Raw genomic sequence first — 27,272 nt, 5'->3', positions numbered from 1 at the left:
CTGCCTGCTTCCTCTGGGGATCACCAGGTGGTACTGGCCCTGGGACCCTGGTGGGAGTTATAGGAAGTAGGAGAAGATGTAGGTGGAAGAGAGTCCTTAGGAGGCCCTCTCTAACCATGCAGGCCACTGATAGAGGCCCCAACTCTGTCTACCTAGGGTCCTAGCTAAACGCTGTATCTCCAGAGCCCCTGCTTCCCCCTTTAGGGGTGGGAATGATAACATTCAGGTTGGCCTTGCATGTCCCCATTTATAGGACTTGTCCCCCAAGTCCTTCTCAGTTGAACCATAGGCTCATTCTCAGAGATGGGCTGGGAAACATGGCCTCAGAGGAGCCAAGAGCCTGCCTGACTTCCCTGGTGGTGACCATAGAGGGCCTGGGTCCCAAGGAGCAGACTGAAGAGGATTCACCAAGGGTAAGGTACCAGCCTGGACTCCCTCACCTTTTGCTCGCTGGTGATGAGTTCATAGGATTTCACATCCGAGCCTGGTGCCATGAAGTCCCCGTAAAGAATGGGCTGGAAGGGGCAGACCTTTTCAAAGGTCACCTCCCACTTCTCCATGTGGCCTTTTAGGAGCTTGTCAAACCAGCTGCGATCCTCCTCGTTCACCAGTCGGTCACGGAACACGCGACAGTTCTCGTGGTACCACAGTCGCAGTAGTTGCACCTTGTCCTGCGGGCACCCCAGCATCAGTTGCCAGCCTTTGGCCCCAGGGGGTCTTAGCCATCTTGAAGCACCAGGAATGGGAGGAGTAGGAGTCACAGCTCCTAGGCCCCTGATCTGGGCCCGGCTCCTACCACAACCCAAGCAGAGCCACACTCAGGGGCTGTGGAAGGTGTTATCTGCTGACCGACGGAGGACAGAGGAACTGCACAGTGCTGCCCAGGCCTCTCCACCCTCAGCTCCAGGCCCAGCTGGCCAAGCTCCTGATGGGCACCCAGCTCCACCAGCCTCAAGATTATCACTTTCCCTCTTTTAGCTGTCGAGACCCCAAGCCCAGGAAAGAGGCCTGGTTCACCTTCCTGACACCCCACACCTCACCACTCAACAAACCCTAAAAATCTCCTTTGAATCTTTTCCTCTTTCCATCTCTGGTTCTGCTGCCATCTCCATCCCAGCATCCCTGACTCTCCCAGGACAACTGGACCACCCTCAGGAAGTCCCCAGGCTCTTCTCGAGACTCCTTTGACTATATGCTCAGCAAGGCCGGTTTGGCTTCTGTCTTGTTCACCCTAGCCTCCCGGCCACACACACTAGTTGTCCAATCCATGGCTCCACATGATTCTCATCACCCTCAGGGTGAAATATGAGCTCTACGCTGGAGCCCCACAGCCTTGAGTCTGGCCCAGAGCATCTGACACCCCACTGACTGCTGCACTTCCTGCTCCTTCTACCTGGGGGTCTTTGGTTCTTGGTAGTCCTCCCAGATAGTCTCATAAATCTGGCCTCTCCTTCTTGCCCTGGCTCCCTCTTCTGTGTGACCCCCATCAGGCCATTCCAAATATGAGTTCGACCTACAGGATAGGCTCAGCTGCACAAAGGCCAGGCTAGTGGGGTCCTGGCACCTGCATGTCCCAGCCCCACTGTGGGCCAAGCTGGATCACGACACGGGAGCCTTTGGGCAGTATGGGGGGCCAGGAGGGTGGAGAGGGCTGTGGGTGCTGGGGAGACAGCCTGCCAGATTCTTACCTCAACCTTGGCTGGGTCAGCCATGAGCATGCCCTGGAAGACCTTGGAGAGATCCCTTAGATTGAAGGTATAGTGGGACTTGGCTGGAGTGGGCAGCAGCTGCGAGGTGATGGTAGCATATACCATGATGGTGGCTTCCACCAGGGGATCCTTGAAGGCAGCAAGATGGGGAGCCCCGGCTGTGGGGATGGAGAGTGGCCTGGGTCACATGGGTGAAAGCTCTCCATGCAGCCTTTGCAGATCCCCACCCCTCTGCCTTTGCTTATGCTGAGTTCACCCCTCAGCTGCCCCTCTCCTGGCCTGTGGGTTTGGTTTCCATTCACCCCTTGGCCTCATCTTTGATGCTTTCTCCTTTGCAAGGACTTCCTGCAGCCCCCACCTCAGAGTGAGAAATCTCTCGCTCTGTGCTTCCCTCATTACTGACACAGCCTGCTGTGCATCCTGGAACTCAGGTGTATGCACAGAATTGCTGGCCCTACTGGGGTCAGTGCTAGTTGGGGCCCTACTGCCTTGCCTTATGAGCTTGTGCCTGGACATACACATACCAGCCCTGGGTCACATGTGGGAAGGGGTCATTTGGTCTACACAGATTTCAGGCATGCTGCATAGTAGGTGTGGAGAGACCTGGAGCTCCATCCTGATCTTCAGGTCTCACCAACCCCCTCAGAGCTGCTGCCACTTTATACCTGCAGGTCACCACTAATAGATTCTTTTGCCAATTCTTTGCTGGGAACAAAAATTCTATCAGTGAGACCTTGGGGTAGAGGAGGTTCCCAGAAGTGGAAAAAAGGAGGGAAGGGGCAGGAGAGGGGCTCATTCTTGAACACAGGCATCAGTCTAGGTGCTGGGTACTCTTTTCCTTCACCAAGCTGACATTCTTATCAGGGAGATGGACAATGAGCAGGTCACAGTGACCACATGATAAGTACTAAGGACAGATTTATAGCAGGAGTGAGGTTTGGGGCGTGCCAGGGCTTGGCTTTAGGGCCCATTCCAGAAGTGCTGGGGGAGGATTTACTGAAGGGGACATTCAAGCTGAGACCAAAGATGCGAGAGGCAAGAATATGTTTATCTCAACAGCAAGGGCAAGGGACTGGCGGTAGGAGCATTCCTGGGGTGTTAAGGACCAGCCAGGAGGGACCTAGTGGAAGGAGATGAGATCAGACTGGAGACAGCTTTGCCAGCTGCTGTTGGGACTTGGGTTCTTGCATGGATGTTGAGCAAATGAGGATTAGGAATGCATCCCCCTGGCTGTAAGTTGGAGATGGAATGTAGGTAGGTGAAGACAGAAGCAAGGAGACCAGGGGAGGGGCTGTGGCACTCGTGGGGTGAGCGAGGACAGAGTGATGAGTGGTGGCTGATCTGGGACAGATTCTGCAGGGTTTCCTGATATATGAGATGAGGTGCGAGGTGAAGACAGGGGTTGGAGGTGACGCCAAGGCTCTTGAACACCTGGAAGGTGAGATGGGAAAGGGGCTGGGAAGTGGGGCATCCAGGAGTTTGGGTTTGAAATGCCCAGTGGATATCCAAGAGATGTGGATCAGGGGTTCAGGGGAGAGGTCTGAGCTTTGAGTTGATGTTCAACTCAAAGCTGGCTTTTATCACTAGAGGCAGGACGAGACTGTCTGAGGATAGCATAGATAGAAAGAGAAAAGACTAGATAGCAAAGTCCGGTCATCAAGAAGGGACATCCAGAGAGGGTGGAGGGCTGGGGGAAGCTGCTGGAAGGAGGGTCTATCTATGGGGCAACACTGCTGACACCCAGGGCAGATGAGGACCTATAGCTGACCACTGGTATGGTCACACAGGGCACTGGTGACAAGAACACTCTCTGGGGGAGTAGCAGTGGCTTGTGGAATGTGGGGGTGGATAGCTGGTGTCTGCAGGAAAAAAGCTGTTGAGGAGTTTTGCCATCAAGGTGAGCAGAGAAGTGGGGCGAGGCACCAAGGTGGGTGGAAAAGTAGCTGGCCAAAAGAGGGCGTTTTGTGTTTGGTTCAGATGAAAGAACTGGGTTATGTGTGCATGCTGAGGGAATGCCTAGGGGAGCAGGGAACACTGGTGCTGGGTGAGGGATGGATCCCATCCCCTAGCAAGCCCAGGAGAAGAGCTTGCTTCCATGAAAGCAGGAAGTCCACTCCTAAAGGGAGAAGATGGACCATGAGGGAGGCTGGATGCAGGTAAGCAGGCAAGTATGGATGCCCAAAGAGGGAGCTTGATGGCCTCTTTCAGCTGAGAGGAGGGGACAGAAGAGGTGGAAATGCAGAGAAGACAGAGTCTGAAGTGGCCAGTTGCCCTGCAGTGATGACCAACAGATCTGAGTTGTGCGAGGCTGCCGGTTGAAGGATGCCTGCCCCCCGTTCAAAACACTCCCAATTCTCCTGCTCCTGCCTGCTCCTTGGAGAAGGCCTGCTCTCTTTTGTGCTCTGGCTGATAACATAGTGTGTAGGGAGGTTGTTGGGTTTCTTTATTCATTCATTCATCTTGCATTTACTTTGTATCTATTATCAGTTGGACACTAACCCAGGCCCTGAAGGATTGATTGGTCATAAAAAGGGATGAATGACCCATGAAGGCAGTTGACCTTTGCTGGTGCTGACCTTCAGTCTGGACCCCATCTGAGCCTAAGGATGGTCCATTGTGGCCTCTGGCCTCAGCACACCTAACCAGAACCCAGGGATCATCCTGGAACCAATAGCCCCATTCCATCCATGCCCTCCCAGGCTCCTACCCAGCCCACACTTACGCACAGGCTCTCGGTAACTTCTTTCTCCAAGGAGTCCATCTAAAGGATTGAAGGAAAGTCACAGGCCTTGGAGTTAGGTGGGTCTCTTGCTGGGTAGCCACTGTAGCCAGCTGTGTCCAGCTGAGAAGCTCCTAAAGTAGCTGCTGACCATTCCCAATTCCCCAACTGGACATGCAGTTAAGTCCTAGCTCATTGCCCCTGGGGACACAGGAGTCCAGGACAGATTTCCATTGTCAACCACCTGGCGCCATGCCAAATGGAGTTCAGTCATCAGAGTGTGTGCTGGGTGGGAGGGAAGCAGCATCTTGGGGTGGACTTTTCCCCAAGCTCCAGGGAGGATCCTCCTTCCTTCATGTCCTGGGGACTTTTCTTAATTACAAAAGTAACATCGTTTCATCTGAGTTTCTGGGCAAATGCTAATATGTACATGTGTATTTATGTGGGTGGATACATATAGGTATGCATGTATCTGTTATATATTCAGCAATCACCATGAGCAGTTTTCATGCCAGATTCACTAACATTCATGACTTGGAGTGACAGGTCCTAATATCATCATTACCCATTTTAAGATGAAGAAACTGAGGTTCAGAGAGGTCCATGAGCTTGTTAAACAAAGGTAACAGCTGGGTAAGGAGTAAAGCTGGGGTTGTAGTTAAGTGACTCAGCCACTTGGTCCTTTTCAGTGGCTGCCCAGCTGTCCTTGGTGTGACTTACCTGGGCTGGGCTTCTGTCTTTGTCCATAGCCTCTCCTGTCCCCACCTAATACTCACTGATCCAACAGCCCAGAATGGTAGAGAAGATGCATTTCTTGCTGGTCTCATCCATCTCGACAAAGGACAGGTAGTTGAAGTGACGTGTAAGCCTTGGGGTGATGGCATTCCTGCCTCCTCCCGGTGGGCCCATGGCACAGACAAAGTTGATGTCCACCAGGTTCTTGAAGGCTCCTGAGTGGGGGCAAGAAGTCAGGAGGGGCCCCGCCCAGAACTGCATTATGATTTTCATGGGGCTGCTTTCCCGTGAAAAGCATATATATTAAAATTATAATTTGCAACTGTATTGGTATAAAGGACAGATGCATTAATAGCCATCAAAATTTTTCTTTGAACCTAAAAGTTCATTTCCCCTGATCTTTAGAGAACTTAGAATATTTTCATGGGCCCTGATGCCTACAATAATCCTGACCAGTGAATATAGCCTATGCCCTGCAGGCCTGGGTTGGCACATACCGATGATCTTGCGGTCATACCAGCCTCCATGGTCCATCCACTGGCGCAATAGCTCAATGGGTGGCTGTGCACCATATGTCTCCAGGGCTGGCATGTTCAGGTCATCGATGAAGAAGATGAAGTTGCGCCCAAGGGGTGGCCCAAACACACCCTTCCGCCTGCAGGAGGGACTGTGTGAGCCCAACACTCATGGGCACCAGGTCCTCTGAGTATCCAGCGGCAGCAGGATGGTACCTCACTAAATCTGAGCCTCCTCTAAATTGCTAGACCTCATGACCAGCCCTGTTTAGTTCTGAGTGTCCTAGGACTGACTTCTGTGTGAGCTCCTTTAAGGGAGTCTTATCTCCTAGGCAGGTGGATGACAGGCATCTCTAAGACAGACCCAGAGCCTTGCCTAGGTGCCCAGACCCTTGCCTAGGTGCCCAGACCAGGATGACCACCCCAAAAGGCTCCAGAGGAATCTTGATGGAGAGAAATCTCTAGAGCAGTCTGCAAAAGAACCCAGCGCCTCTTGTGGGGGATATTCCAGCTTCCCCTGGGAGGGTTCTGGAAAACCCAGGAACATGGTTCATCCAGGCTGAGGGACACTAGGGCCAAGGAAGGAACAAGTGGTGGGTGCCCTGCCTCTTGTCCAGCTTGCTGTCGATGAGGTCCTGGGTCTGGTTGGCTGAAGTGCGGGCCGAGAAGGTGAGGAAGTGGCTGATGTACTCCAACGGCAGGTTTTTGAGGAGTTTATCGGAGATGGTAAGCGTCTTCCCTGTGCCCGTTGGCCCAATACACAGCACCTGGGAGAGCGGGGATGGGGCAGGCAGAGCACACACAGGGTGGGCACACAGGGGGAGCTGCTACTTTATCAGTGTAGGGGGCTAGCCTACACTGGGACTTGGGGTGGGCTGAGGCAGGGTAGGGTGGGGGTGCTCACAGGCTTGTGATTGGTGAGCAGTTTGTCCAGCAGGAAGGACATCTGTATAGTGTCTGTGGTGGGCACGATGATGTTGCAGTAGTTGGTGTCTGGTGTCATGGTAAATGGAGCTGAGGAGTTCATCCACTTCACCCAGGCCACCTGGAACCACATCTGGCTTAGGCTGGACCCAGATCCCTTCCCACCCCACCTTTGGCTGTGGTCAAGGAAAAGAATGGCACTGCTGGACTTGGCAAGAGGGTCCAGGAGAGGGGCCGCTTTTGACAGAAGAAACAGGAATTCCCCTGCCCTGCTTTCTGTATAAGGTGGGGGACTCCCAGCACAAACCACCAGAATGGGGGTTCTCTGCACATAGCTATGCAGGTGGAGGCTCCTTGCATGCATCTGTCTAGGTGGGGGCTTCCCTACACACAGCTGCCTCTGATCATGGGGCACTCTAGTGACTTCGAGTCCCCAGGTCTCTGCAAGAAGGAGAAGCTCTGGGAATTGGACAACCCAGAATGCAAAGGGGCTTGCTGTTTAGTTTTAGGCTAACCAAGGAATGTGGGGGTCAGAACCAAGGGCACTGGTATCAGCTGGATGTTTAGAGGCCTCTTGGCCTAGTCTCTCCACCAACCACACCTACATGAATCCCTTCACCCATAGCCCTTGACCTAGCTTGCCGACCTTCCTCCATGGGGAGTCTCACTGTGGACAAACCAACGTGTCCCACTGGGAAAGGTTCTGACCATTCTGACCCAAATATGCCCTGTACCCCACCCCCCAGCAGAACCTTGCACAGTGACTCTCTATCCCCCTTGTCTTGAACTAGGGTCCTGGTTCTGGAATGTGGTTAGGCTCATGGAGACCATACTGACACCGAGGCAGGCCACAGAGTTTGCCCTTGAGCCTTTTAGGGAGTTTGGTTCTTGGGAAAATTGATTTTTTGATTTTTTTCTTTTTCTTTCTTTCTTTCTTTTTTTTTTTTTTTTTTGGTCTCAGGGATTGAACTCAGGGGCACTTAACCACTGTGCCACATCCTCAGCCTGGAAAATGGGACGTTTTTTAAAAAATAGTTATATATATATATATATATATATAGAGAGAGAGAGAGAGAGAGAGAGAGCGCACGTGTAAGGATTGAACTCAGTGCTTCACACGTGCTAGGCAAGCGCTCTACTGCTGAGCTGTAACTCCAAAATGGGACTTTTAAGTAGAACTGGGGCTGCCAGTCCTTGGGCTCCGAATTGAAACAGAGGAAATGCACACGGCTGGGAAGGGAGACCCACTGAGGTCTCCCAGCTCCAGGTTCAAGCCCAGCTCTGCCCAGGTGTGACTGTTCTGAGTCAATGTCCTGGTCTGGAAAGTGGGCACATAATTGACCCACCCAGTGGGGCTCTGAGGACCCATGAGATGATGAAAATAACCCCCAGTCTGAGACCTGGTGCCTGTCACTGTGGCTTCCTCTCTGTGGCTATTATTCCTCAGGGAGAATGGTCACTTCCCAGTGCGGCCCTCCCCACCCCGGCTCCTGGGCAGGCCTGCGGCACCTGCTTGCTGTCCTCGTCTTCCTCGTAATCATCCTCTGTGCTGCTGATCCCAGCGTCCTCCAGCCTGTAGTCGTACACCAGCCCCTCCTCAGGGAAGAGCAGAGTCAGCTGCCGAGGACCAGGAAGAAAGCAGGTTTGAGGCTCAGGAGGTTTGCCAGCTGCTGGCCCCTGGGGGCGGGGCCTGGGGGCTTGCCATGGCTCACATTCTCTACGGACATCTTGGTCTTTAGCCATTGGCTAAACTTGTCACGGCTATTGCTGTCTCCAGTGGCACCCACAGTCCAGACCAGGGAGAAAATGAACCAGGGTTCGATCAGTTCTTGGATGCGACTCAGTTTCTCAGGAGGAATTTTTTTGAGGCCCTGGGAATGGAAGGAACAGTGTTAGGCTAAGACAGGAATAGTACCGGGCAGCTTGAGGAAGTCCGGTAGGGATGTGTCATAGTTTTGTCTCTCTACAGCCCATTGGATGAGGGTTGGGGGTGAGGGGGAGGTCCCATGACCTATGCTGAGACAATCTAGTTTCTCTTCCAGGAAACTGGACTTGGAATTCAAGGCCCTCAAGAAACCCTGGGCAGGAAGAGCAGGGGGCAAGAAGGATCATGCTTTCCACACTGCTGTTCAGGATTGTACCTCTCTAGGTAAAAAGGGCTTGAAGAAGCAATCGAGCAACTTGAGGAGGCTCATGGTCAGGTTGCTATTGGTTGAGGCAATCACCTCCTTCACCGAGGAACGAACAAAGTCGATGGACTCCTGGAGGGAGTGAGCACCCAGCTCTCATGGCTGGTGGCCACAATGCCCTGCCACCCCACTTAGCTCGGTATACCCACACCCTCACTAACCTCCAGGAATCTGACAAATAGACTTTTGAAATGCTCCTCGTGGGGCTTCAGCACAGCAGGGAGCTTGCTTAGCCAGCACTCAACGAAGGGCATGAGTCCCAGGATGCTGGGCTCCAGGTACACCATACCACAGCGGGACACGGTAGCTGGTGAGGCCACTGCCAGGTCCTGCACCTCGAACATCATGGTCATTGCCTAGTGCCAAGATAATCCTTGTGAGTGTGCCAGCTGCTGGACCCCAGAGCCAGAGGAGGCTGCAGGGTCATGGCAGGGGGAGGGGGCTACCCATCCTACTAGAAGGATCTGTGGGCAGGCCATGGGGTAGGACAGGGCTGTGGTGGGGATCAAGAATGTGGCCTTCCTGGGATCCTTGAGGAGAAGCCAAAATTGGGAGATTCCTGGGATTCTCTGGCCAGCCTGAGGTCCCTGAAGGCCTAGGAAGTCTGACAAGAACTGTGTGCTCTGCTCCAGAATCCCCTGCCATGGACACAGGTCCACACGGACTGCCAGGTGTTCTCAGAATGACTCAAGAGCTCAGATCAGCATGCAAACTGAAATGCTTCTATGCCCAGAGCATAGCTATCTTTCTTGGGAAGTGCCCACTAGACCCTGGGTATGTTTTTAGGATGGGCTGGACACTAAACCCAGACTGGGCCCATATGGCTGAAAGTGGATCAAGGAGGCACCGGGCCACATCAGCCAAGGAATGGCAGGACAGTCCTCCTGGCCCTGGGCTTGGGGAATCACAGGAAGTGGGTCTACTGAAACGGTAGCACAGAGCAGCTAGCTGTATAAGACACAGCAAGGTGATGATGTGCAGGGCTGGGAGCTGAGCCTGAGCGCCACTGGCTGGAAGGCTCCTGGGCGGGGGGTGGTCACAGTGATGGTCTGAGACACAGCTGTGGCCCTGAGAGGCAGGGATGGAGGGGATAAGGCCTGACCTGTGTGGTTCAGCCTCCAGGCCCACCCAGCTGTGGAGGAGTGAGCAGGTGCACCTCTGTGAGCTTGATGATCTCCCCGGAGCTGAGGCACAGCTTCTTGTTATCATCCAGCACCGTGTTCATGTTCTCGATCCAGACAGCATCCACTGGCCCATCGAACATGTACCACTTCTTGTTGGTGTCCGAGGCAATGGCCCCCACCCGAATGAGAGAGGAGAAAATCCCATCTGTCCTGCAGTCACCAGGAAGGAGAGGGTTGTAAGTGCCCGGAAGGCAGGGTGGTGGGTGTGACTGGCTCCCTGGGAAACCTGGCTGCCCGAATGGCCCCAATGTGCTTCCCCACTCCCTTCAGTACCTTCATTTATTTAAAAATTATACTAGGAGAAATGGGACCTTGGGGTGCAACACGGTGTCATGAGGATTTGCTCTATCCCCTCCCTGCTGAATCTCCACAGCAGTCACATTAAAAGAAGATAAACAGTGGCATCCTGACAGGAACCAGGGAACAGGGGAGGAGGCAAAGACAGAGACGGAGGCACACACAGTTCTGGAAAGTGGAAAGAGCTGAAGAAGGGCCAGATCCTGCCACAGAACCCAAGGAGGCTCACACTTCAGAGGCTCTGCAGGCCAGGAAATAGGGTACAAGGGGTTACAAAGATTCTCGGCTTGGCCAAATTTTAGTCAGGCTCCTGAGGCTTCTCCGGGGCCCATCTGTGCAGTTCCTCGTAAAATCCAGTTTTAGCAAAGAAGGCTTCAATGTCAGTTCAGCCAGAACCTGTCGCCCTGAATATCTGGTCACCCTGGATACTTGATGGACCTTGATATCTAATCAGGACCCTCCTCTTTCACCTCTCCCAGGTAAGATCTGATCACCTGACCTGTCTTCACCCAGAATCCTGTTAGGTTGGCTTAGCCAGAACCCCTCTTCCTCTCAATGTGTCCTCTTGGCTATAAATTCCCACTTGTCCCTATTGCATTCAGAGTTTTGAGCTCCATGGCAGACCCTGTTGCAGTTGTCCCTACACTTATGGTGTATCCTGAGGAGTCTTCCTTATCGTGCTTCCAAAGATAGTATTGAATAATTGTTTCTTTAATGTGGTATTTTTTTCTGTCCTGCAGAGTGCCTCCCCCGAGTAGGTATGGGTGAAACCCTTCACCGGAAATGGGGAAAGGAGGACAGACTCACATTGGGAAAAACAGTTGACTCTTCCTTCTTGATACTCAACCCCCACTAGGTTGTAGAACACTGGAGCCATGCAGACATCCTCACCAAGAGAAGGGAGGATTTTTTTTTTTTTTTTACTAAGGAGTGAATCCATGGGTACTTAACCACTAAGCCACATCCCCAGCCTGTTTTATATTTTATTTTGAGACAGGGTCTTGCTGAGTTGCTTAGGGCCTTGCTAAGTTGCTGAGGCTGACTTTGATCCTCCTGCCTCAGGCTCCCCAGTGCTGGCATTACAGACATGTGCCACTGTGCCAGGCTAAAAGGGAGATTCTTTGGAGAGACAGAATAGCTCCAGATATGAAAGACCCTCAGGTGCTGATCTTCAAGGAGTCTCCATCCAGTTGCTCTTCTCCCAGCTCAATGCACTTCTCCTAAAATGCATGTCCTAACCTGGAGCAGAGGCCCAGAGAAGGACCACTAGACTCTCTTGGGGCAAGGATAAGGGCCATTCACTGAGCATTTACTGTGTGTCAGACATGATTCCAGGCACTTTCTGTGTGTTAAGGTCATTTGCACCTTATCATAATAATGGCATCATTGTCCTTATTGTGTTGATGCAGGGACGCAGGTGAGGAATGGCAATTCATATAGGGAAGAAGTGGAATGGTGGACAGAATTCCAGGCTTCGGGCTGCAGAGCCTGGACTCCCAACCTGCCACTGGTCTAAGTGGGCCCACGCACGGCCTCCAGAGGCCTGGGAGTACGGCAGTCACCAGAGGGAACGGGGGTGGGGGCACTTACCACTCGTGGGTGAGCAGGTCAAACTCCCCATACAGCTGGCCCATGGTGATAGACTTGGGGTTGAGCACATAGTAATTGACGGCCTCGTACACGCCGCCACTGATGGACGGTTGCCCCTTCAGCGATGTCATGGCGGCTGCTAGGACTCTGTAACACTGGGGAGATGGCCACCTGAGAGTGAACCTCTTGTTGCCTCAGACAGCAGGGCTGGAGGGGACGGAGGACCACAGGAAGTGGGAGGAGAAGTCTCGAGGTCAGGGGGGTACAAAGGAGGCCGACGCTCCTATCCAAGCTGCAACACCCCCTCAGGCCTTCTGACCAGGCCCTGGGCTGCCCTGCTGGGCTCCACTTACGTTACTTTTGCCAGAGCCTGTGGGCCCAACAAGCATGAGGCCGTGCCGCACCACCGTGGTCTCATAGAGCTGGATACACTTGGTCAGGAAGCCTGGGGGACATGGCAGAGGAACCCAGGGGTCAGAGCATAGGCTTGGGCCATGGCTCTGCCCTTAGCTTGTGTGATCTGGGGCGAATTACTTCATTCCCTGAGCCTCAGTTTCCTCATCTGGAAATTGAGGATGGAGGCAGTACCTACCTCATAGCAGCCTAGGAAGCAGCTAAAACCCTAAGCACAGAGCCTGGCATTGCTCAAGAAACTTCTAGATGCCAACCAGTATTCCCATTGGGACGATCATTGCCTAACATCCTTTGGGTGGTCTGTTGTCCCAGGCAGGCTCAGTGTTGGCTGTCACGGGCCCCACAATCAACTTCTACACAAAGCTGAGACCTCTTAAGGTACTGGACAATATGAGGCAAAATCTTGGCGACAGAATCCTAGGGACAGTGAGGAGCTATCAGGACAGATGCAGGCAGAAGGTCAGGCCCATGTGGATAGGAAAGGAGTGTATTGTTTTGACACAAGGGTAGTGGTGGCTCTGGCACTGCATGCCTGGTGGTCCCTGCCAAAGGGAGAGGATCCAATTAACCAGAGATGGCAAAGATGATATAAGGCTAGGAGGATAAAAAAAGTCCAAGGCTTTATTCAACAAGTCTGCTGGGACCTGGGTACAGGAGGGTGCTAGAGGTAGAGGCATGAGAGCCACACATGGAACTGAAGAGCAGTGGAGAACGCGGAGAGAGGCCTTAAAGGGCTGAGCATGAGCTCACCGATTGCTCAGGTCCTACAGGAGGGGTCTGTGTGGCCAGGGTGGTCAGGCACACCTCCCTGGAGAAGCACCCCTATCTCCCAAAAAGACCAGCTGGAATAGACTGGGAGGAGAGGAGAGAGCAGCTGTGTCAGGATGGACACGCAGTGGCTAGGCTGAGACCCTCCCCCACTACCAGCATCCAAGCAGAGAAGGGAAAATCTGTCAGCAAGCAGCTGGCATCCCATGGAGCAAAGCCCAAGAAGGGATCACATGGACAGGCGGGCCTGAATCATGAGGTCCCAGGAAGGGAACAGTACTTGCTTCCTATCACCTAGTGGGCTCCAGTAGAAAAAGGGTCAGAAACATCTTCCCTGCCCCCAAATGCCAAACTGAGAGACCCTGCCCATGCACACTTGGCCAGGTATAAGGGACCCTGAGGTTTGGTCTGCCTTGCCTCTGTCTCTCTTCTGGGCTCCAAGATGGCTGGAGCCGGCCTGAGCCAGCATGAGCTCACCGATCAGACATGCATGGGACTGCAGGAGGCAGGGGCCGGTGGCTCACCCTCCACATCCTTGAGGTTGCTCTTCTCACAGGCCTTGCGGATGGCCTTGTCCAGGATGCCGTAATCAGTCTCCTCTTCCCTGATAGTGGGGAACAGGTCAGATACAATCCCCGAGAAGAGTTTGAGGTCCTCCTGTAGGAACTTGGGCACGTTCACGTCCCGAATGGCCCGGAGGCAGATCAGCTCCTGAAGCAGGTGTGGGCACCAGCTTCAGGGTCAGGCGCCTCTCCAGCTGCCCTGATTTCTTGCCCCAGGAGCCCTGATGGCTGGAGCTCACCTCATTCATATCGGGATTTTCTCGCTTGAGGTTCCCAGCAGCTGAGATCACGGTCTTCACAGCTCTCATCCCAAAGTCATAGTGATCCTGTAGTCACCATACAGGAGGAGGCATGGGTGGGCCACTCTGCTGCCCACTTGTTACCTGGCCATGCCACCTCACCCAGCTCATCCTCAAAATATCAGTTCCCCTGCAGCTCTTTGGAGACCACTCACCTGCATGCCCCAATCTGGGCTGGGTGCCTCTCCTTTGGGCTCTTCTGACCCCCCCCCCCCCATTTCACCATCCCAATAGCCATCTCACTTTATCTGGCTGCCTATTCTGCATCCCCTGCTCTGCACTGCCTTGGTCAATGCTAAATACTTGTTGTCCCAGCACAGTGCCAAGGGCAGGAATATACTCAAGTTGTTTCGAAAAAGTGAGTGAAACAGGAAACATTTTTTTTTTTGGACTCATCTGTGCAAACAAATAGGTTGGCCTCGATGGCTTTTGAGTTTCCTTCTAACGTTCTTTGCAATATCTTTCCTGACTTAACCTTTCGGCTGCAACACTGTGGCTTTTCCCAATGGTCCTGTCTCTCCCACATTATATAGCAGATGTGTTAGAAATAGTTAAGTGATTCATTTTGCCCCATGGTGCCAGCCCATGAGAGCTACCTTGACCCAGAGACCAGCACCCATCCCAGAAGTCTTGGTCTCGGAGCTGCACATAGAGACTGGGCTTGACTCTGAGTCATCACCACTTGGGAGGGCATTTCCAGAACCATGTAGGATAGTTTGCTTCAACAGGGGGTGGGGAGGGGCACTGTTCAAAGTGGATGATTAGAAGGCAGACTGTGTCGGAGTGCTGGGTGGCATCTGATCCTGACTTCTGCTGCTGTTCCACTGTGCACTGCATGAACCTGGCCAGGCTCTTAGCTGCTCGGGACCTCAGCATACTCACCTGAGAAACAGGAATGTAACTCCTATCTCACAGGGTTGCTTGGAAGAGTCTAAAGTAACATCTGTGAAGCAGATAGCACAGGGCCTGGCCCTTGGCTGGTGCTCCACAAAAAAGTGAACTTGGAGCATCTCTGGAGGCTGGGGTGGGGGGAGCAGTCTGAGGGCCTTTGGAAACTGGCTGAGGCCTCACCTGGGAGCTGAGCTGCTCGGAGGACAGCTTGAAGGTGGTTGTGATCTTCTTAGCGAGCACATTAGCCTCATTGAATCCAAAGGAGTAGAGGGAGATCTCAGCAATCATGGCATAATCCGGGACCATCATGGCGACAGGCCGAAAGAGTGCCTGGGCACATGGTATGTGGGTCTCAGACTTCAACCAGCCACAGGGTACCACCCACTCTCTGGACTATCTGGTCCTCAGAAGGCGGCTTCACCTGACCTTCCTCCCTGGCTAATGCTGGGATTCCTTTCTGCATCATGCCTGCCATGACTGAGCCTTCCATTTGCTCTGTGGCTGGACAGTTTGGGCCATTAGAAACAACAGGTCCTCTGTGTTTGTCTGAAACTGGTGGCCTCTCTTGGCTTCCCATTTCTTCTGCAGGCCTAGCCTAATGGCTCCTATCAGATGGCCTTCACATGCCTGAGCATCCCTGACTTCTCCCATGCCCCGAGGACAAGTGTGGGGCATCCCTCTATGGCTGGGCCTTAGGACCCTTGGGCAGGAGATCTATCATAGAGAACCACGGCTCCTTTTATCCAGGCAGCTGTGTGTCCTTAAAGAAATGATTTATTATCTTGGAGCCTAGGCTTTCCACCCGGGGAGCCCATGGCACAGACAAAGTTGATGTCCACCCGGAGCACCCTGGGCCTGAACTTGCCTTCAGATTGTCAGGCAGCTCAGTGCGGCCAGCGTATCCTGGATTCATGGTGATGAACACTGCACAGGATGGTACAAGTGGGATCTCGACCCCCTCAAATACGAAGCGTTCCACCTGTGTTGGGTAGGGGTCAGGGGGTGAACTCACTTGGGGCAGGAGTTGCCCAGCCTTTCCCCTCCTCTGGATGTGCCCTCCTTTCTTCTACTCATTCCCCTGTCCTGATGGCAGTGTGTCAGCTAGTACTGGATCCCGGGTCATGGATGGACTTTCTTTCAGGATCTGGCTTAAGACCTCAGGTCCCAGTGAGCACCCATGGCCTCCTAGGCCCTGGCTCTGGTCCTTTTTAAAAATATTTTTTGTAGTTGTAGATAGATACAATACCTTTATTTTTATTTATTTATCTTTATGTGGCACTGAGGATTGAACCCAGGGCCTCACATGTGCTAGACAAGTGCTCACTCACTGAGCCACAACCCCAGCCCCGGCTCTGGTCCTTTTGAGGTCCCACACATCTTTTGCTTCCTACTCTCTCCACTTCCAGTTCCTGACACTGATCTTCCCAGACTTAGACAAGCTCAGCCCTGACTAGGCGCCAGGGCTCTCCCTTGCAGTGAGTAACCACCAGCCTCTCAGCTCTCATCTCTAGGACAAGATCCCTGGGGACTTACAACAAGGCTAGAGAGAGAACCAATATCCAGGGCTTTGCATTAGCGTCAGGACACAGGCAGGGACCCTTTTATCTGTCCCAGCTTGGCCTGGGATCTGCCACCAGACCAGGATAAGAATGTGGGGCTTCCTGATGAGCTACAAAGCCACTCAAGACACAGTTCTGCAAAGGTGGTGGCTCGTGGGCAGTGCCATGCCCCTGTGAGATGAGAGACTGGCTCTAGGCAGGCCTGATGGTCTGGCTGTCCACCTGTGGCATGGGAACCCCTGGTGACAGAGCTGATGGCAGTAGTGAGGGGGTGGCTCACCCGCTGTTGCTGTGCCTTCTGGATGGTGGTGATCTGCTGTGCCACCACAGATAGCACCTCAATGTCGATCCGATTGAACTCGTCAAAGCAGGCCCAGGCCCCAGCACTGTGAGAGTGGAGGAGGTGCATTCAGAGCCCTCCTGGCCCCCGCTGTCATGTGATGCTCCTTACCTGGCCCTCCCCAGGAAGAGGGCTCAGTCTTTATGCCCTCCCTGGTGCCACCCTCACACCCCAGCCTCACCTGGCCAGGCCCTTGAAGAACTTGCCCATGGCCATGAAGTCGAGCTGGTCAGAGCAGTTGAACACAACTGTCTGTATGGCCAAGGCCTTGCCCAGATCTTTGGTGGTCTCTGTCTTCCCTGTGCCAGCTGGACCAGCTGGAGCACCACCAAACTTGAGGTGCAGGGCCCCAGTCAGAGTCAGATAGCACCTGTAGGACAGAGGAAGGCCACCTATGTCCTGGGCACTTCCCCTTCTTGGGGATTTCCACAGCTCTTTCTTTTGGGCCCTCTCTCCTCTTGGGTCCCAGATGTGCCCAGCCTGGCTGTTGGGGTCAGCATTGGAGCCTATGACTACCTGCTCAGTGTTCTCCCTGTTCCACTTCATAGCTCTGGAGAGCTTTGCTCAGGGACCCACAGGGCTGGCTGACGTGTGGCCAATTCACTTCCCTTACTCCAGTCCCAACTGGGGCCTGGCATGGTGGTACACGCCTGTAATCCCAGCGGCTCAGGAGGCTGAGGCAGGAGGATCGCGGATTCAAAGCCAGCCTCAGCAACTTAGTGGGCCCTAAATAACTCAGTGAGACCCTGTCTCTAAATAGAATACAAAAAAGGGCTGGGGACATGGCTCAGTGGTTAAGAACCCCTGGATTCACTCTCTAATACCAAAAACAAAACAAAACAAAACAAAAAAACCAACCCAACTGGGGAGGGGACCCGCACCTGTCAGTGAGGGGTGTGATCACCAGCCTCCCACTGTTGCCTAGGTACTCGTAGCCATAGATGAACTCAGCATTCACAGCCCGGATGTACAGATCATTATTGGTCCAGTAGTACCTGGCAGTACAGGGAGATGGGTACCTGGTCATGGGACCATAGGCCACTGGCAGGCATGGAGTTGAGCAGAGGGGGGTTCTTTTGAGGAATGAGGGTTTTAAAGCCCCCCTGCCCAGCTTGTCCCAGAGCCTCAAGGGCCAGGACCAGCCTCTTATTAAGTGACTGTTCATCCCTCTCTGGGCCCCATCCTGACAGCCACTCTGGCCCTCACCTGAGCTGTGAGATCCACTCAAAATCATTCACACTGACCACGTGCTCCTCGATCAGCTTTTTCACCACGTCCTTGGCATGGACCTCGATGACGATCAGTGCTGACAGCACCGCCCGCTGCATACGGGACAGTTTCCCTCGTACCAGGGCTACCAGGTCACTGAGCTGCAGGAATGGGGACACTGTCAGCTGTCTGCTATCTGAAGGGAGACTTCTCCCTGGTACAGAGGGTGGGTTCTACCACACAGAGTTCCTCTCTCCAAGGACTGACAGTCTAGGAGAGCAGGGGTGCAGGGACCAGGCAGGGGGAGGAAAGTAAATAAAAATGGAGACTTATGCATGGCATCTGGAACCTGCAGGGACTGGTGGAGCCTGCTGAGGGGCTGGAGGCTGGAGTGTGGCATGGAGCCAGAAAGGCCTAAGGGACAGTGCAGGAGGGACATGAGCATGTGCTTCCCTCACTGACCATTGGAAGAGGGGCACCTGCCTGGCCTCAGAGCCTCCTCTGGCCCCCAGACCCTTCTGCTGGTTGCTGTTGTGAGACACATTTCAGGGGTTCCTGACCTGCTTTTTGAACCCAACCCTAGGCCTCTTCCAGATCAATGTAGGAAAAAGTTCCTGGAGGTCTGGGCTCTCCTGGGGGCATCAAGGGTGCAAAGAGTGGTGATCCTCTTCATTCCCACCTGCTCGGAGAGCTTGGGGAACAGATCGGTGCTGAGGTTGTTGACCTCCAGAGCCTGTGCCACCTCCATGGTCCAGTAGGTCTGGCAGCCAGCAATGGTCACCTGGCCAGGCCAATTCAGAACCCACTGGGTCCTGGGCATCTAAAAGACAACAGGGGCAGGTTGATCTAGGCACTTTCCAGCTCTGACCCTTCCCCTCTTCTTCCTTTAAATGTTGTTTGTGCTTTGGCCTTTAAAACCTCTGGGCTCAAAGGGTCAATTGTGGACACAATGGTGCACGCAGATAATCCAAGTAGCTTTGGAGGCTGAGGCAAAAAGATCTCAAGTTCAAAGCCAGCCTCAGCAGCTTAGAGAGGTCCTAAGCAATTCAGTGAGACCCTGTCTCTAAGTAAAATATAAAATGGGCTGCAGATATGGCTCAGTGGTTAAGTGCCCCTGGGCTTAATCCCTGGTACCAGAAAAAAAAAAAAGGGATAAATTGCACCTGTCCCTTAAAGAGAGATGCCATTAAGCTCTGGGTAGGCAGAATCATTTTCCTAAGCAGATGAGACCTTGGAGCAGACAGGTGGGAGCCCCGGATCAGGGAACACAGTCCCAGATTCAAATTCTGGCTCTGCTCTTGCAAATCACAATAGAATAGAAAACATCTCTGAACCTCCTCTGTGGGGTGCCTTGCCCTGCAGCCCAGTGGCTGATGGGAAGGCCTAGAGAAGTCTGCAGGTGTTATCCCAGCCCAGGGCTTGGGGTGAGTGTGATTATGATTATTATTAGGAGGAATTTCACTTTCTGGGAGTGTGTGTAGAAAGGAAGGTTTCTGATTCCCGCCTGAGTCCCCAGAGATCCCATAAAGATGAGAACAACTGGCATTAGGGCTGTGGCCTAAGGAGGAAGCAGGTGGGAGCACAGAGAGGGCCTGGGAAGGGAGCAACATGGAGGTGGCAGGAAGGCTCCATGGCAGGGCGTGCTCACTGTGGGATAGGCCAGGATGGCTCTCTCAATGAAGTTGCACACGCTGGCCTTCATGCTCTGCTCCACCTCCCGCAACCAGTCCTCCACGTTGCTGGTCGGGTAGATGGAGAAGGTCAGCTTCACCTCTTCACCCTCCGCAGAGTACATGTGTGTGATCTCCAGGTCCTCCTGGAACAGCAGCTGCAGCCATGGTGGTAGTGGGGTGGGGGGCAAGAACAGGGTTAAACTAGAAGCTGACCCCTCCCACTGGTGCCCTCCCGCTTTGGAAGGGAGCCTGAATGTCTCTCTTGGCTGGGACTTCTCTGACTGCAGGTCCCCAGCTGTGCCCCAGCCCTGGCCTGATGCAGACCCTTGGGGAAGGAGGCTCAGTCTGTCCTGTGTGTCTCTGTTGTGCTCAGGCAGCAGAACAGAGAGGAGATGAGGAGGGTTGTGAGCCTTTTGGACTCATGCTCTCTCTCTCTCTCTCTCTCTCTCTCTCTCTCTCTCTCTCTCTGGATGCAACTTTACAACCATTAAACTAGACAACTTTTTTTTTTTTTAGTTGTAGGTGGACAATACCTCTATTTTATTTATTTTATGTGGTGCTGAGGATGGAACCCAGTGCCTCCCATGTGCAAGGCAAATGTTCTACTATTAGGCTATAGTCCCAGACCTCATGGGTGTCTTGATCTAGCCAACACCTCAGTGTGCTGGGGGACAGAGAGCCCTTAGATGAATTGGGAGCCAAGATGCCCCAACCCTGAGAAGATGGGACAGTTCTGTAGCTGACCTTCTTCCCTCTAGCCCTAAAGGTGTGTCTCTGAAGACCAGACTCTCAATTTCCACCTTATTCCCACTAAGAGAGCTTGACACAAGGGATGTTCTTCCTGGAGTGTGCCCCAGGGGTCCTGGCCCTGAGCCCCAAGCCCAGCTACATACCCGGGCAATGTTCTCGAAGCACTTGCGCAGGTGGGGTTGCACGGCTGTGGGGTCCTTTGTCTGGGACAAGATCTCCAGTAGTTCGTCATCGGATAGGAAGTAGAATCTGCCACGGGAACAGGGATGAAAGAATGGGTCAGGCAGGCTCTCTGGGCCCTGGCAGCCTTGGCACCACTTAACATTCTTGCCCCCTGCCTGGAAGGGCCCTTGATGTTCATCCTCAAGGGCTGACACTGACAGTGGACAAGGGCCATGATGCCTACCTGGGGAAGGCACTCCGCTTGGTTTCCAGGTACTCGCTGAGGCCCTTCTGCACCATGTCCAGCAGCTTGTTGCAGTCCCTAAGGCTGTCCAGCAATCTCTGGTCAGCGCACACATTGATTACCTGCAGGGGTTAGGGAGGCATGAGAACAAGTGAATGTGAGCATGCTCCAACTGGGAGGCTGCAAGGCAGGTTGTCCCACACCACCTAGAGACCTTCAGAAGGAAGGAAGGGGCAGGAAAATTGTCCCTGAGTCAGGGGCTGCCTCCATCAGCCCTGCCAACTCCACAGAAAAAAGTCTATGATAAAGAAAAAATGAGGGTTAAACGAAGGTAAGTAGTTTGCTTTGCTGCAGGACTTGACAGGGCCTCTAAAATGATAATGTGGTTGACAAATCTCCAAACCATCAACTTTGGTGCTTCTGAGGAGCATCTCTGGGACTAGGGAACCCAGACCTGAGGACATGGGCTACAATCAAAGCCTTGGATGTGTCCTCCAGTCCTTGTTTTAGGAGGGAAGAGACCAGGAGACTCCCAACAATGTGACCAGGCCCCTTGAGGGTCTTAGCTGCTCGCCAGCTCTGCCACACTTGCCTCCCGGTTCTCATAGACATTCCTCATGATCTTCCTCCAGATCCGCTCCATGGTCTGATAGCGCTTACTCTCTACAGGCAGCTGCCGGGTGATGTCCTCAGAGCTGAAGATGGGCTCCAAGTAGAGCCAGGCCCGCTGACAGTTCAGCCATTCCTCCAGTACCTCCTAGGCAAGTGGGACAGGGTAAGGTGAGGATATGAACTGCCAGGGCCTGGGGTCTGAGTTGGGTTCTGTTCCTCATGACCAAGTCATTTTGCCTCATCAGAGTGCTGGGCACCAGAGCCAGTGTCCACAGGGAAATTTCTAGATGGTGCTGTGAGCATGGAACTCCATGAGAAAACCAGGTGGAGAGATGCCTGCCCTCCAGAGAAATCCCATTACCCATGGGAAGTCCATGCCCTCTTCCCTTGGAAGAGCCAAGGTTTCTGCTCTTCCTATGAGGGACCATGCCCAAGCCAGCAAACCTCAAGGTGACAGGAAAGGGTCCTGGAGGTAGTTCTCTGGAGTGCATGACCCTAGCATTCTCTGAGGTTCATTTTCGGGATCTTGAGATACCTAAAATGGTCTCTGAAACCTCAGTCCAAGGGTGAGACATCTTCAAAACAAGATATTTCCCCCTTCTGCGTCCCAACTCCCCATTTAGGAGGCACCTCTCGTCTTCTCTCATCATTGCAAATTCATTCATTTATCTCCTCCTCGTCAACTGTGTGCCACATTCAGCTCTGGCCAGGGCCATGCCAGGTCCAGGTGGTCACCAGGAGGAGTAGGGGAAGAGGGCATGGCTACTGCCCTTGAGAAGCCCTCAGTCCACTAAGGAGCCAGTTCTGCCCCGGATCACCAAGGGTCCAGCATGGTGATAGCCTCTATTATGAGGTACTGACCAAGGGACTCAGTGAGATTACTTTGCAGGTACATGTTGGGAGAGTTGGCAAAATGCTTGTGCTGAGCCTTGGAGAAAATGGAAAGTGGGGATAAAACTGCAGTGGAGCTGAGTAGTGCAGGCCTGTAATCCCAGCAACTTGGGAGGCCGAGATAGGAGGAACTTGAGTTCAAAGCCAGCCTCAGCAATTTAGCAAGGCCCTGAGCAACTCAGCAAGACCCTATCTCAAAATAAAATATAAAAAAGGGCTGGGGATGTGGCTCAGTGGTTAAACACCTTGGGTTCAATCCCCAGTACCCAAAACAAAAACAAACAGGACATTATGAGCAAAGGAAGAACACCTAGGGGCAATGCTGATCAGCTCAGGCATCTCTAGGTGGTCCTGGGGCGTAGAGATAAGCCCTTCTCATCCAGTTTCTGACCTTCACTGGAGGCCTCCCAGCAAGGCCCCAAGAAGGGACTGTCAGACATACCTTCAGGTTTGTTTTTCAGGGCTCTGTGGGCTGTCTCTGCCTCTGATTTTGAAAGCCAGAGACAAGAATAGTCCCAATGCCCTGGCTCCCTCTCCCCAAGGTAGATCCAAATGAGATATGGTTGAGGGCAGCGTGGGAAAGGGTCATGAGAGCTTTGGGGCCTCATGGTGTCCAGCCCACAAATTTCAACTGTTCCAATGGTTTTACCCTTTGAAGGTCTGTTAGTAACCATATTTTTTGGACTAATCCTGTCCTCTTCACATCCCTACTGCTTTTTTTCAGTGGCCACACGTCATAGATGGACAGTCCCACCCATCCTGGTCACTCTCTTCTGAATGGAAGAGAGCCAGGAGCTCAGAGAACATGGGCAAGGCCCTCCACTGCTTCAAGCCCCCATCCCCTTATGAGACAGGGTTCTCTGGGGGTGGGGAGGGGGAGAAAAGACAGGGGAAGGAGGGCCTACCTGGGTCAGCTTTAGTTTGCTCTCCCAGGAGTTGATGCGTTGCTCGAAGGGCTTCTTGTAGGGTGAGAAGGACATGCTCTGGGTCATGACGATGTGGTCGTCCAGCAGCTGTGAGGCCTCATCTGGGCTCTTGAGAATGTAGGTGTCTGTCTCCTTGTAGGGCAGCACGTTGAACAGGATGGTTGACCACTCCTTCTCCATCTTGTCCAGTGCCTGGGGTGGGGGATGAACCAAGGCTGGGTCCCAGGAAGGGGCTGGCCATCATGCTCTCTGACCAGCACTGGTCAGGGAAGAAAAGACCTAGTGTATGACTTCTGCGTAGGGCCCTCTGGAAGATACACTCGGTTACCTGGTCCACAAGTCCTCAGTGGGCCCTTTTCTGACTCACTCTCCTACATGTGCTACATGTATATGACACACTTACACAGATGTGTTGGGAGGCAGCAAAGTTACCAGTGTGGGTGCTGGTCCTGGTTCTGACTGTGTCACCTTGGCCAATTGCTGAACCACCCTCAGCCTTAAGGTACTCATCTATTCTTTATTTAGTTAGTGGTGCTGGGGATCAGACCTAAGGCCTTGTGCACCCTAGGCAAGTACTCTACCACTGAGCTCCTGTACTCATCTGCTAAATAAGGATAAGGCTATCAACTTTTTCCTGGAATCTTGAGAGGAGTAACTGAGGAATAATAGCCAAGCACTTTACATACATGATTAACTCACTTAATAGATTGCACCTCACCCCCTGGGCATGACGGCCCCAGGAATGGGGCCGATTACTATATCAGTCTCCCAAATGGCTGTCATTGCAAAGGCCAGAGGCCAAGTGCTAAGGTTTGGCAGGGCCAATCCGGTGGGGTGGGGTGGATCTGCTGGTGGCTTCCTACCTGCTCGATGGCATACTCCTTGCCAGCCACCTCAGCCACCTTGCTGATACTTTCGATGTGGTCCTGCAGGTTCATCTCGAGGCAGCGGGAAAAGGTCAGGTTGGCCTTGGGCCTGACGTTGATGTTGATCTCATTGGACAGTATATCCCAGTGCCGGTTCCGCATGCCAGGGTTGCGCAAGCCCTGGATCAGCGGGATGTATGGCTTGAACTCCTCAATGCGGGCTCGAATATCTAAGGCCACATCCTGGCAGGCTGTTGGGTAGGGAGGCAGGCATAAGAGGCAGCCAACATCGGCAGGGGGACGGTGGGGACAGGCTGGCTTGGCCACCTACCTTGGATGTCTTTGAACTGCTTTACGCACTTATGCATGGTCTTGAAGGACTCAACGACGTTCTTCTCCAGCTGCTCAGCATCAATGGCTGTCAGGGGGTCATTCATCCAGCTTTCAGACCAGCGCAGCCAGTCGGAGGCTGTGGTCCAGAGGTCCAGGTAAGGCTGGAAGTCCTTCACCATCCTGGAAAGCTTGTCGTACTGCAGGGACCGAGGGCAGGGTTGGGATGCTCCCCAGGCTCTCTCCACCCTGCTCCTACTTGGGCCAGCTACTCTCTCCCTCCTTGTTCCTGAGTGCTATCCCTGTTCCTGTGCCAGAGACCCAGGCATGGCCTCCCTTCTTTCCGTCCCTCCCAGGCTATGGTCTCCTGCGTCTTTCCAGTAGCCTCCTGAAAGTCAAGGTCAGATTATCTCCCCTCTGCAGCATGCTCAGTCCTGCCCCAACATGTCAGAGCCCTGGGCACAGCAGCTGGATTCTGCTGTGACCATAGCTGCAAGCTGCTTCATGAAGCCCGGGGGATCAAGAGGGGACAGTGCCCGCGGGAGGCCTACATTGGTGACGGGCAAGCCAAAGATGCGCTCGCGGTTGTTGTAGAGCATTGCCAACTGCTGGCAGTCCTTCAGCTGCTTCTTGACCCGCCGCACCTCGTTGGCAATTTCGTGTGCTCTTGCCATCTCCACGTGGATGGAGAAGCCAGCTACCACAAGCTGCAAGCCAAGAAGCAAGGGTCACATGCCCCTGCAGCACCACCATGCCCATGCGTCCACCTACTCCCACCTCAAGGAACCTGAGTTCCTGGGACTTTGACTCCTCCCAGCTCTGAGGGGACTTTGGAGTGACAGGTTGGTAGCCCATTACAGGCAGGCTGACTGCCTCATGGTGACCTGGCAATGCTCGGGGAAAGGAGGGGGAGACTCAGTGCCCTAACCATTTGTGCCCACTGCCCACTGGGGCAGCATGGACACAAGAGAAGATTTAGGGCCCACTCCTCTGAATTCTTCTGAAGCTTGCTGCTCAGGCTTCTCTTTGGCCTTTCTGTTCATTTTTTCAGCCGTGTATCCATTCACTTATCCACGCATCCATCATGCATTGACAAAAACATGTCTTAAATGCAAGAAATGAGGCCAGGCCTGCAGTGCAATGTGTGTGTGTGTGTAGGGGATGGGATCCTAGTGCAGAGCCCTCCACCAAGCCCCACCTGCAGCCCTTCCAGCTTCTCCTGGAAGTTGTTCTGATCCATGACCTGGATTTTGTGGAACTTTTCTTCTTCCTCAATATGCTGCTGCCGCACCATCTCTAACTGCCCGAGGATCTTAGAGGGCCAGTTGCTGGCAGCCCACCTGGCCGGGATGGGAGTTGGGATGGGGAGAAATGCCACAGCTGAAATGATGGGGTGGAGAGGCCAGACAAGGATACTCTTCCAGGAACCCGGGGCCTGGGTAAGAGCCCGATTGGGGGAACCTAGGTAGCAGTTAGAGTCAGCTGGGACTGGGAAACTGGGAAGTCCAACTGAGCGGAGAGATACCACCTTCCATCAACAGGGAGGCCACCTCTGCCCTAACCTTTGGGAACTGCAGTCGGCTTGCAGTGAGGTGCATACCCAATGTGCCCAGGAGGAAGCAGAAATGAGAAGAGGGATGCTAAAGTTCCCTCTGGAGCCCCAGGGATGGTAGGGCCTCACCTTACACGAGGCAAAGCAACATTGGTGAAAAACCAAGGCCACTGGGCCAGCTTCCTTCCTATCCAACCAATTCCCTTGCTTAGCTAATGGAGGCCATCCGCGGAACTTGAGAATTCCACCTGCCATAGCCTAGGATGCCAACCCTGAGGGGAGGCCCCTCTTAAGCACCTGTCAGGATGGTGTCTTGGAGTTCCTGAGCAGGGCCCTGATGCTCTTGAACTTGTCTGTGAGCCAGGGCTGGGGGAGGGGTTTCTAGAGGCCCAGAGACTGCCCACCAGGTGGGGCCTTGCCTTCTCTCAGTGCTCCTCAACCACAAAGCAGGGGTCTAGGTCCAGGTCACCATGTGTATCACATTGTCGAAGGGACAGAGACTAGACTGAAGAAGCAGGTGAGCCCCTCCACCAAGAGGATTGTGCCCCAAATGATTTCTTCCTGCTCCGTTGATTACCTGGCCCTGCTTGGTCCTGGCCCCTGTGTGGAGCCATGAGCTCTTTCATCTCGGAAAGGCATTTATTTTTTTCTCTCTTTTCTTTCTCTTCTTTCTTTCTTTCTTTTTTTTTTGGGGGGGGAGGGACTGGGGTTTTAATCACTGAGCTATGTCCCCATCCCTTTTTAATTTTAATTTTGAGACAAGGTTTCCTTAAACTGCGGAGACTGGCCTTCAACTTGTGATCTTCCTCCCTCAGCCTCCCAAGTGGCTGGTACTCCAGGCCACTGTGCCCAGCTTGGCAAGGCATTTTGATGTGATTCCACAACCTGTAGCAGCTGGGACATTTGAGAAACCCTGTAGCGCCTCCTTCCCCATTCCCTGCGAGTGTGGGAGACAATGTTCCCACTCACTTGTCATTGAAGTCCTCTGTGCTGAGGTTGTAAAAGAATTCGTCCATGACCTCGTAGTCACTCATGACTTTGACAATCCGCTCCTACATGAATGGGGGTGATAAGAACTGGGCTAGGGAAAGGGTCTATTGGGACGGGGCTGTCTGAAGTGACTGGGGACTAGGGAGGGACTGTTCCCTTCCAGAGAGGAGAGGCCTGGGTAGAAGGAGATGGACAGGGTGGAGAGACCAGCAGCAGGGCCAGGGCTCCAAGAACCATGACCACCTCATTTGTAGTTTCCAGGCCCCTGACCCATGCCTTCAGTCCTTATGACCTCCCACACAGTATAGCTCCTAGTATCTGCCAACGCCCCCACAACCTCCTGAAGTCCACATGTCCTCCTGGTGTCTACC

General features: G+C 53.4%; 1 protein-coding gene across 1 annotated transcript in view; it reads right to left on the bottom strand.

The window, feature by feature from the left end:
• The window catches only part of Dnah1 (dynein axonemal heavy chain 1), a 66,870-nt gene that overhangs the window by 19,123 nt on the left and 20,475 nt on the right, over positions 1 to 27,272 (bottom strand). Inside the window, exons 15-47 of the mRNA XM_026388561.2 lie at positions 26,881 to 26,963; positions 25,558 to 25,699; positions 24,911 to 25,066; positions 24,361 to 24,559; positions 24,027 to 24,280; positions 23,143 to 23,355; positions 21,327 to 21,491; positions 20,735 to 20,856; positions 20,472 to 20,577; positions 19,554 to 19,733; positions 18,585 to 18,725; positions 17,903 to 18,066; positions 17,578 to 17,691; positions 16,878 to 17,066; positions 16,637 to 16,742; positions 15,663 to 15,776; positions 14,978 to 15,127; positions 13,847 to 13,933; positions 13,569 to 13,755; positions 12,216 to 12,307; positions 11,863 to 12,017; positions 9,948 to 10,125; positions 8,953 to 9,147; positions 8,744 to 8,863; positions 8,315 to 8,473; positions 8,112 to 8,219; positions 6,583 to 6,723; positions 6,285 to 6,445; positions 5,661 to 5,818; positions 5,205 to 5,378; positions 4,432 to 4,470; positions 1,689 to 1,867; positions 441 to 671 (exon numbers count right to left, since the gene is read on the bottom strand). Of these exons, the coding sequence (XP_026244346.2) occupies positions 441 to 671; positions 1,689 to 1,867; positions 4,432 to 4,470; positions 5,205 to 5,378; positions 5,661 to 5,818; positions 6,285 to 6,445; positions 6,583 to 6,723; positions 8,112 to 8,219; positions 8,315 to 8,473; positions 8,744 to 8,863; positions 8,953 to 9,147; positions 9,948 to 10,125; positions 11,863 to 12,017; positions 12,216 to 12,307; positions 13,569 to 13,755; positions 13,847 to 13,933; positions 14,978 to 15,127; positions 15,663 to 15,776; positions 16,637 to 16,742; positions 16,878 to 17,066; positions 17,578 to 17,691; positions 17,903 to 18,066; positions 18,585 to 18,725; positions 19,554 to 19,733; positions 20,472 to 20,577; positions 20,735 to 20,856; positions 21,327 to 21,491; positions 23,143 to 23,355; positions 24,027 to 24,280; positions 24,361 to 24,559; positions 24,911 to 25,066; positions 25,558 to 25,699; positions 26,881 to 26,963 (4,962 nt within the window). The remainder of the gene's footprint in view (positions 1 to 440; positions 672 to 1,688; positions 1,868 to 4,431; positions 4,471 to 5,204; positions 5,379 to 5,660; positions 5,819 to 6,284; positions 6,446 to 6,582; positions 6,724 to 8,111; positions 8,220 to 8,314; positions 8,474 to 8,743; positions 8,864 to 8,952; positions 9,148 to 9,947; positions 10,126 to 11,862; positions 12,018 to 12,215; positions 12,308 to 13,568; positions 13,756 to 13,846; positions 13,934 to 14,977; positions 15,128 to 15,662; positions 15,777 to 16,636; positions 16,743 to 16,877; positions 17,067 to 17,577; positions 17,692 to 17,902; positions 18,067 to 18,584; positions 18,726 to 19,553; positions 19,734 to 20,471; positions 20,578 to 20,734; positions 20,857 to 21,326; positions 21,492 to 23,142; positions 23,356 to 24,026; positions 24,281 to 24,360; positions 24,560 to 24,910; positions 25,067 to 25,557; positions 25,700 to 26,880; positions 26,964 to 27,272) is intronic.

The sequence above is a fragment of the Urocitellus parryii genome, chromosome 3 (genome assembly GCF_045843805.1).
Source record: "Urocitellus parryii isolate mUroPar1 chromosome 3, mUroPar1.hap1, whole genome shotgun sequence".
Taxonomy (NCBI): domain Eukaryota; kingdom Metazoa; phylum Chordata; class Mammalia; order Rodentia; family Sciuridae; genus Urocitellus; species Urocitellus parryii.
Note: the sequence above shows the minus strand (reverse complement) of the source record. Positions and strands in the feature narration are given on the sequence as shown.